Source organism: Gouania willdenowi, chromosome 7 (genome assembly GCF_900634775.1).
Source record: "Gouania willdenowi chromosome 7, fGouWil2.1, whole genome shotgun sequence".
Classification (NCBI taxonomy): Eukaryota; Metazoa; Chordata; class Actinopteri; order Blenniiformes; family Gobiesocidae; genus Gouania; species Gouania willdenowi.
Genome location: NC_041050.1, coordinates 26,863,327 through 26,873,865, shown reverse-complemented (window position 1 = coordinate 26,873,865; position 10,539 = coordinate 26,863,327). Strand labels below are relative to the sequence as shown.

General features: G+C 38.8%; 1 protein-coding gene across 1 annotated transcript in view; it reads left to right on the top strand.

Annotated features, from left to right (window-relative positions):
- The first annotated feature begins 7,871 nt into the window (after window positions 1–7,871).
- Window positions 7,872–10,539, top strand: part of mtor (mechanistic target of rapamycin kinase) — a 145,916-nt gene continuing 143,248 nt past the window's right edge. Inside the window, exons 1-4 of the mRNA XM_028452859.1 lie at window positions 7,872–8,005; window positions 8,677–8,825; window positions 8,968–9,076; window positions 9,166–9,398. Coding sequence (XP_028308660.1) covers window positions 8,697–8,825; window positions 8,968–9,076; window positions 9,166–9,398 — 471 coding nt within the window. The 5' untranslated portion in view covers window positions 7,872–8,005; window positions 8,677–8,696. The remainder of the gene's footprint in view (window positions 8,006–8,676; window positions 8,826–8,967; window positions 9,077–9,165; window positions 9,399–10,539) is intronic.

The window sequence follows — 10,539 nt, the reverse complement described above, 5'->3', positions numbered from 1 at the left end:
TGTTTAACTCTTTAACTCTTACCTTTGTGTTTCAGGTATTCCTGCTTGTGGCTGTACCCCAGTGATGTCTGTGTGCTTGGTTTCTGACTGATTAGCTACCTCATGTTTTCCATCCAGGTGTGGCCCATTGCCATTAAAGCATCCCTCACTATTTAGCTCATTGTCTTATGTCAATGTCTACCCTCCTCATGTCCTGCTGCGTTTATTCCCTGGTGTATTTGTGCTGCCCTTCTGTTTTTTTGGAATTTTTGGTTTCATTATTAAAAAAAGGACTGCTACTGATGCTACACCTGCCTGCGTCCTCCATCTCTCTCTGCATTTAGGTCCACACCGACACCAAACCCTGACAGATTCTCTCCTTTCTCTCCACAGTGACAAGTGATTTCAAGTTTTTAGGATACCATCTAAACTCACACAACATTTTGAGACAGTGTTCTTTGAGTTTCTATAATTTATAAATGATAATGTAATCTAATTTTGGGGAGAAACATACTGTTTCATCTATTGGTTTTGTATATTCAATTCAATTCAATTTTATTTGTATAGTGCAATTTACAACAAAGTCATCTCAATGCGCTTATCAAAATATAAAATTCTTAAAGGGGACATATCATGCTAAATCCACTTTTTTAGCCCTTAAATGCATTTTGATGTATATTTAGATTGTTTAGAAGCACAGAAAAGTTCAAATTAATCTCTTCAGGTGCTCCGTTGATAATTTTATATTCTGTTTTGGTCATATTTTTCAATCTGTTTCGATTTTTCGATTCTCTATTACGTTTTTTGAACAATAACGTCAGCGGAACTGCCAAATTAGGACATCGACTCCAGGCCCAACACTTCGAGCAATCCGCCATTTTTATTTCTCGCTTTTATTTTGTAGTCCAAGCTCAAGGATGCAGAAGTTACGAGAGGATAAGTCAAAATGTTCGGTTTGTTGGATGTAGTAACCCACACGCTTCATTACAACATCTCCCAGCATCAGAACCTTTTCAAAGTGCCTGGTTGAGTTTTATTTTTCACGGAAATGTACCGACGTCTGTGGGTAAGGTCATTTTTGTGTGCGCGAAGCACTTCAAGGATGACTGCTTCAGCAACCTCCGCCAGTATAAAGAGGGATTTGCCGAAAGACTTGGTCTGATTGAGGGTTCAATTCCTTCTATCTTTGGGGACGAGGAACAGAGCACTTTGGTAAGCTGTAAATAACGCTAAAAAGTGTGATGATAAGACATTGTCAGATAACACTGTCATTGTTTTGTTAGCATTAGCAGTTGCACCGTCTTCATATGTTAGCGCTGTGTGCTCGTTTTAGATCCTTGATGATATGGCCTACGTGATTTAATTTAAGTCTAAAGTTTTCATTAGTCATTTCATTTTGCCGTTTTTGTCTTTGAAAAGACTATTAAAATGCATTTCGTGACGTTAGCTTGGCGCTAGCGTTAGCTCGGTGCTTGTGTTAGCTCACTTGTTAGGGTTCTGCAGGTTCATCATCTTCATTTTCATCTCGCTCCGCTGGGTCAGACTCTGGCTCAAACATGTAAGGCTGGATGGACAAGTCTTCCGTTGTTGACATTGTGTAAATAACGTGTGAATAAATTTTTTCTGCGCCGCTACATAGCCATAGCTCTTCTATCAAACTACAAAAATGGCCGAGCAGGGTGGAGTTGAACCTGGAGAGGGGGCGGGGTATGAAGTGTCTCATTTGCATTTAAAGAGACCGCACCGAAACGAGTTGCTCTCAGAAGCACATCAGAAAAGGGGTAGAAAAGGGGCCTGTGGAGCTACAATAATGAGGAATTCAGACCCAAGCAGTGCAGTTCCGCTTTATATAGACCACAACTGTATGATTTATATCTAAAAAGGAAGGATTTAAAACCATGATATGTCCCCTTAAGAAAGAAAAAACCCCAAAAGATCCATTTAGCAACAGTGGGAAAAAACAACTCCCTTTTAACAGGGATAAATCTCCAGCAGAACCAGGTTCAGAGGTGGCAGCCATCTGCCTCGACTGGTTGGGGTTAGTGGACAGAAGGACCAACAGAACAGGATAGAGAAATAGAACATCAGAGTGTCCCTGACTAGTTGAGCCGTGAACCACAGATCAGGAACCGCCATCTCCAGCTTCACGACACCTGAAACAGAGCAGAGAGAAAAGAGCGAGGAGAAGGCACTGACTGCAGAAAAACACGATACAGTATTATTAAGTCAGCCTGCCTTGGCCTTGGGCCTCACTCCCAGTGGCCTGGTCAACACTTATAATAAAGGTGTCGAATCTCTTCCCGTTTATTGGTAAACTAACAGCGACTCAAGGTCTGTAAATGCGACCGTTCACAGACGAGCCCATATCCGCTCTAGCGGTTAGGTTAGGTTATGACTCAGTCCTGTTTATGCGGACTGTAAATCCTTACCAGCTACATTGGAATTTGAATCTCTTCTCGTTTCTCTCTACTGACTCTCTGTCGCCAACTCTCTGTAGGCCGTACTCTGGATCTTTATGTGGGAATATGCGGGAATTGCACATTGCTACATCGTGAGCGTATGAGCGATCCAGCATCATCTTCTCTTTTTTCACCTCTGTATAATGATATTGTAAGTTGAGGTTGCCTGTAGAAGCTCAGCATTCTCCTCACACACCAAAGACCAAAAGCTGCAGAGCTGCCATGCAAAGCACCAGCCCTTCATTAGGGTCCATGGAATTTGTTAGGGGTGGGGAAAAAAATATCGATTGTAGAATCGCTATATATATATCTATATATATAGATATATATATACAGTATATCAAAATTGGTATAGTGATCAAATCAAGACCAAAAGAAGCATATTCACCCAGCCTGAGAGTGTATCTTGCCAAATACAATTTTGACACATTGATATTAAACCACCAGCTTGTTTGAGGAAAGATTTGCAACAGTTCTACCTTTATGTTTTTAGATGCTTTCTTGGCTTTTCCTGGGACCAGAATACAGTACTTAGAAAAAGCCTTCAACTCATCGATGAGATCCTTTGTTAATTCATCACAGTGAATACAATTTCAGATTTTGTCACTAATGCACAAAAACCCCTTGCACAAGTATCTGCTGAGTCTTTCTTATCACTTGTATCCAGATGCAGGGCCTTTACTTTGCATCCAAACCCTCCAAAACTGAGGAGCAAGTTTTATCACAGTGGAGCCCCAAACATGTGATTATTAACATTCATGTTCGCATTTTGAAGAATGACCGATCTGAGCATTAATTTGGGAAGAGTTTTTGTGTGTTTTGGTTCTTCTCTTGTTTGTTTTCAGAGCAACTTTGTGTGATTTTGTTATGGTTTTAATTGTTTTTCTGTTATTTTTGTGCATTTGTAGTCATCTTGTGCAACTTTTGGTTAAGTTTGTGTATTTCTGCTATCATTTCATTTTATACATTTATCTGTATTTTCCTGTGATTTTGTCTTTGTGTTTTGATTTTATATACTGTATGCTACTGATGTTTTTGTTGTCCATTTGTGTATATTTCTCAATTTCTTTATTTACTTTGGGGGTGGGATGCACATGTCTCCCATGTCTGGCTTTTTATTTATTTCCTGCATTGAAGCCAATTCTACTTTTAAAGCCTAATAGACCACAAGGTTTCAGTTACAGCATATTCATCTTTAGAAATGACAGATAAAACAGCAGTTAGAAACCACCTTTGCTTCTGTACTCACAGCGCCAAGGCATCCATAAAATTGATGCATTGTAGTCAGAGCATTTATGGAAGAAGGGAAAAGCATTCTCCTTAATTTCCGACTGAAGCCAAATCATGTTTTTAGCTTGTCTGCCTGTTTTTGATTTCTTAAAAGGGTTTCAATGGACTGTGCTCAGTGTGTCCAAAGGCACACTTAGGTGGGCTGATACACACACACACACACACACACACACACTGGGATGTAGCATTGAGTCATTGCCAGCAGGATATTAACAGCTGCCTCTAGCATCCAGAACCAGATGTTACCTTATGAATCTTTACACTGGAATCTGTGACTCACACTCAATGCCTCCCACTGCGGATTAGAATAATATTTGAACCTGTGGAAGAGAAAAGGAGAAGGTAAAGGGATATGTGGAGAAAGTGGAAGGATAAAAGATGATGTGCGTGACTGGAGGAGGGAGAAGTGAGTGTCGGAGTTTATCTGGTCCCACCCAGTCCTCTGTCTGAAATGACAGACTCCATCGTCATGTTGGGGGAACTGGTTCAAAAGCACGGCCGAAGGAAGAGGCAAGGAAGGAATCAAAGGCTTGGAATGATGAAAGTGCGTCTGTCTCTTAGCAGATGAGGCCGGCTGCCTGTTAGGACAAGAGCCTCTGTGGTGTGAGTGTGCATACATTTGTGGTGCTCCACTGGGTTTATGTGGCGTCAAGTGGCTGCATGTGTGTGTTTTCATCTTCCTGAAACACTCAGCTTTGATGACTGGAGTGAGTTTGTGTGTCATCAGTGAAATTCTGGGGCACGCTCCAACCTGGGGTTGAAGAGGGGGGTACATATGTTACATTTGACATGGGGCGGATCTAGAAAGAATTCAATGGGGTGGCAAGTGGGGGGCAGGAATTTTTTAGAGGTGGCAACATATAGCAGACGTACATAAAGCATACTGAATTACAGGGTTGGGTATCGCCAGTACCTTGCGATGCGATATATCACGATGTTTTTTTTTTGCCCGCGATAACGATATTATCGCAATAATCAATAAATAATCAATAAATCCATGATACATCACAATAACTGTCACTGAAGAAATTCAGAATGTATCTAATGCACTGAATCCATTTCACAAGAATTACAAAACATTGTCAATCAATTTCACTTGAATGACAGCCACGTGTATACAGCACAGTATAAGAAGTCTGAATGCAGTTTCATGGCATGGTTAAAATGAGCGTGTGCAATATCGCTGCAACAGCGACTCTTCTGAACACGCACTGACCACAACTAGTCACATGTCCTTGTGTTATGTTTAAGTCTTTAAGGAAAGACTGAAACAAAATATTGCTTCACCAAAATATTGTTAATGTTTGTGCAAATTAACTTCAAATCATTAAAAACAAAATGAATGCAGAAAATACTAATTATCAGTGCTGGTATTATCAACTTCTCTGTAAACATGGACACATATCAGTGCTGCTGAACAAGCACAGTGATTATATCCTCTTCATTTCTGTGAGATTCACAAAGTATCTTCACCATGTTTTCTTTGACAGACATTGATTTATAGACACACAGAAGTGAATAGACATGAACCTCCTATAGCCCAGTGGTCTGCAACCTTTACTCTTAAAGGAGCCATTTTGTCTAATCTCACCTGGATTAAAATCCTTCCGGAGCCAAAAAAAATACCATCTCAATTAAAACAAAAGTGTGTGTAAAATTCTACAGTTACGATTATATCGAATAATGTTACATGGACAACATTTTTTTGAGTTAATGTATTTGAAGGGCTACAAAAAATAACTTGAATTAGATAACACATGATCATGTCGGTCAACACATGCTAATTCCTAATTTATTGCAACATGTCAAGCATGCATTTAAAGCCGACATGTTGGCAGTTACTGTAAATAAAACTTTTCACACACACATAAAATCTCTATTTTCTTCCAGATTAGCCTTTTTGTTAGTTTAGTTTTATTACAAGGGATTTAAAACTTAAGCTTAGCCACAGGTGCAAGAAAAGTTGATGGTCTGTAGATGTTGCAGGAGGTGAAGTAGGAAGGTGGCAGACTTATTGCACAATATGATTTATCTTTAGGTTAACAAATGGTTTTATCATATTTATATTTGAATCATCAATACCTACTGTAAGAAATAACAATTCCTTATTTTAATATATTTTTGAAAACTATAGGGAGCCATCACAAAAAGAGTCAAAGAGCCACATGAGGCTCCAGACCTGCAGGTTGCAGACCCCTGTCCTAGCCAATACCTAAACACTGTTAATATTTACTGTAGTGGAAAATAACATCCACACAGAAAAAAACAGCTTCTGTCCATGAAAATAAACAGGACAATTGTCACATCCATCACATTGAACAACCATTCTGTAACATTTAACAAAGAGTAAGACTTGGAATTGTGTGAGTGATTAAAAAAAGCATCTAGTTGTTTTATTTAAATTATTACAGTGCAATATGTTTTTAATTTGACAAAAAATATGGCTTTAAATCAGTTGTTTTCACTGTAACAAACTATAACCAGATGGGGAAAAAAGTGTCACTGGCATGTTGTTATTACTATTATTATTTTAACTTTGACATGTTAATGGTGCCACACTGTTATATAAATAAGTATAAAAACTTATTTTAAGGAGAATATGATGAATTTGTGTAAAACAAAGATAACCACACTGTCTATTTGTTATTTTGATTTGGTTTTAAAAACGGAAAAACCAAAGAACGAAGGGTACACAGATTATGATGCGACATATACATATGCGCACATTCAGCACACACTGGACAGACCCACGTTAGTTGCTATTGGATTTCGTGTGTAATGTGAACATTATAGTTAAATTTTTATTCGTCAACAAAACAAATAGATATATTGTGATTTTGTTTTCATTCACATGTACTTTTTTTTTTTAATTAGTCATAGTCTATTGTCACTTAAAAAAATTGTCAATGAAAACTAAGACCATAACTTTTAGTCAACATAATTAACACATTGGACAGGAGGAGACCTTAGGGTGCAGTGCACACAGAGAAAACTGTGGTGTAGTTACATGTTGTTTTCCTCCCAGTCCCTGCCTCACTCTCTCATTTTCTTCTTGTAAAGGCCTGGAAGACTGTGGGCCCTTCTTTTAGACTCTCCTCCCTCAACAAAACCACATCACACATACACACACAGCCTACACACCATAAAAACATATACCAAACATGCGTGTCTGCTCGTGTGTGTGCTTCAAACATAGCATGCATTGATCACACACATAATCACACTAGCCTCCAGTTATATTATAATTTGATCAGAGGAATAATGAGACATGATGGAAAATATAATGAGGTAATGTGATCAAATGCACACTGCTCAGTCATTCTGCACATCTTTCAAGACACAGTAATCACATACCTTGATTTTTACTTAACAACATAACCACACAAAACAGGTTACATGTCATAACCAAACAGCATTTTCTGAACCTCATTACCTCAGAATAATGGCGGCTAAAAATAGAGACACGTTCGCCTCCCAGTGGCTTGATGCAGAACAGGTGATATGAGTCTTTTTAATATTACTCAATGAATAAATGAATATCAAAATAAATAAATATAACAAGAAGAAAGAGAATGGAAGAAAGAAACCCAAAAACAAAACACCTGATATTTGATATCAAATGTAATGACATTCTAATCAAATTATTATTATCTAATAGTATATTATTATTATTATTATTATTATTATTATTATTATTATTATTATTATTATTATTATTATTATTTTTATTATTATTATTATTATACATAATAATACAATTATAATAACAATATAACATAATTCCTTAGGAATGACTAAAAACATCCCTGCACACTACTACTACTACTACTACTACTACTACTACTACTACTACTACTGATAATACTATGGTAGTATCATTATTAATAATATTAATATTCCCTGCAGCACTGTATATATGTTCATATATTTATTATTCCGCGCACCAACTACCAAGTCAAAATTCCTGTGCTGTTTCATATCTGTACTTGGCAAATAAAACTTTTCTGATTTCTTATTATTACTTTCAGTTCTTCATTTGTCACTATTATAATTTTTGAATTTGTTTATATTCCTGAAGCGACTTTGGACCCATTCGAGCACTTGCAGTTTTGGATGATGCACAGCGTGATTTCTCGCGAGATTTGGTGCACGTCCTCTGCTGCAGTCGAACTCCTGCTAGCTTTTCTTTAGCTGTTTGTCTCCGGAAGGTCGTGCAATGAGAGATTTAATGCATGAGCCGAATGATAGATAAGTGTCTGAAGCAGTCATTTAAACAGGTAAGAGCGACTGTTATTGTTCTCCTGTCTTTGGGCTACAGCATTCAGTTTAGTGTTAGCATTAGCTGAAGTTAGCTAAACAACACAAGCATGATGCACCAAGAGGCGCTGAGTTTGACTGACTTCCTTCCGAGAATGTTGGATTTAACACATTGTTACTGTTATAGTCTGTGTGATAGTTAATATTCTCGCAGCTGTTTGCACCTTTTATGCCAATATGACTTCCTGGTTAGCAAGGTTAGCCTCTGCTAATGTTCTAGTGAGCTAACATCAACAATGACCTGCCTGTGTACACCCGCACTGTCATTCTGGAACTACAAACCAGGAAAGCATACTGACATTATCTGTAGATTACCTGTACTATATGACCAGACAAATACAGTGTTTATAATTACTTTATAAAGCAACATTAAGAGCTTCGATTGTTTGTGGGTCATGAAGATGTTCCTAAGGCAACATAACTTTGGCTTTAATCACAGTGGTAAAAGTCATGCAGTTGAGACCATTTATTCTCATTCATCATTCATGGGGAATATGTTTGGGCTGTAGTTCCTCAGGAAAGCATTATACATCCAAGAAGCCTCCATTTTTAGAAAATTCTTAGTTTTTTTAAATTAATAATAGGGGGTTTGAATGGATCAAATCATTGGAATGGATTGGTCTCTTTGCAGATCACAATCAGGCTTTCCAAATGGTGATCATGTCGGGCACAGCCACTGTGCTGCAGCAGTTTGTCAGCGGGCTGAAGAGTCGGAATGAAGACACCAGGGCCAAATCTGCTAAAGATCTGCAGCACTACGTGACCACGGAGCTCAGAGAGGTGACTTCAACAGCCTACATACGTTCTAGATGCTTCAGAACATCCCCGATAGACACCAGAGTGATCAGCTCACAGACGCACAGGTTTTTACTGTTAGTAGATGTTGTTGCATGATTGTGACTTTGTTTTCGGGGTTCCTCAGCTAAGCCAAGATGAAGCAACAACCTTCTACGACGAGTTAAACCATCACATATTTGAGCTAGTATCCAGCTCTGATGTGAATGAGAAGAAGGGAGGAATCCTGGCTATTGGTGAGAGTTAATCTTTGCCCTTGTTATCTTTTACTAAACTTGTGTATCAATAGATTTGATTTGCATGAAACTCTGTGACTCCCCCCCAGTGAGCCTGATTGGAGTCGAAGGAGGCAATGCCACCAGGATCAGCCGATTTGCCAACTACCTCCGCAACCTGCTCCCCTCCAGTGACTCCGTGGTGATGGAGATGGCCTCTAAAGCCATGGGCCACCTGTCTATGGCTGGAGACACCTTCACTGCAGAGTATGTGGAGTTTGAGGTGAAAAGGGCACTGGAGTGGCTGGGGGCGGACCGGAACGAAGGCAGACGTCACGCGGCGGTAAGCCTGCTGTTTGTGCTTTAAACATCAACACTGCTGAGTTGTGAGGATGAGGGTAGAGGATAGATTAGAGAATGATCCCAGTGCATCACTGTATTTGTTTGGAGGTGCCTGTTGATCATCAGTCGGAGGTTTTAGGGGAGACATATTTCATGGTGATATTTGAGGATTAAGCTGCTACCATCTGGTGGGACAAAGCAACGCGCCTAAAGCTTTAGCAAATAGTTTCTTCTGTTATGTTTGTGAAACAACTGGTGACTGAGAGATATTCATGTCAAGACTCATGAATATTGTGTAAATGTGTGATATTTTCCCAAAATAAGTCAAGTAAGGCTATATACAGTGTAGGGCTGGGCGATTTTGCTTAAAAAAAATCTCGATTTTTTTTCTTCAATGCACTTAATGACTGCAGACATCCAAAATATTGTCGAAAGTGCAACTTTATTGCTGTGATTGTCCTCAAGAGTTAAAATCCATAGAACAATCCCAAAATAAAAAGTAAATGAGGTTCTGTCATTCAACAATTTCAAGCTTTAAGCTTGTCAATATTAGGCTTTACGCGATCAGGATTTTTGGGTCAATCCCCGATCAGTGAGGAAAACGTCGACCGGTAAGTGTGTAAGGATACAGCCAACCAACGATTCGATTGGAATCCTGATTTAAAAAGAAAAAACTCAAAAAAAAGATTGGGAGGAAATGATGTACTTAACTCTTTTCAATTCAAATAGATAGAGATCATATTTTGGAGAAAAAAAACAGATTATTCAACATACAGATTGTTTGCATGTCACTCTGTGCTGACGGTTCAGGCTTAATTTCGATCGTTATATCTCAGGTTCGGGCCGGGTTCGGATGTTGCGTGGTAAATCAGATGATGTGTTTCAGTGCACAAATAGATGCTGACTCGCCTCGCATGCATGAACGTGAATAGTGTCTGGTGGAGACAGGTACAGGCTTAAAGAGACATCGGCTTCATTCGGGTTGGAAGGTTTCTGTCTGTTTTTTTTTGGCCCGATTAAAGCTGTTCTTCCGTCACTGCTCTTGGTTCAGCCCAGAGTGTACGGTACCATGTTTCGATATCTAATCGAATTCTTGTGACTGTGAGGGAATTGAAGAGTTGCCAATTTTCAATGTAGGACCT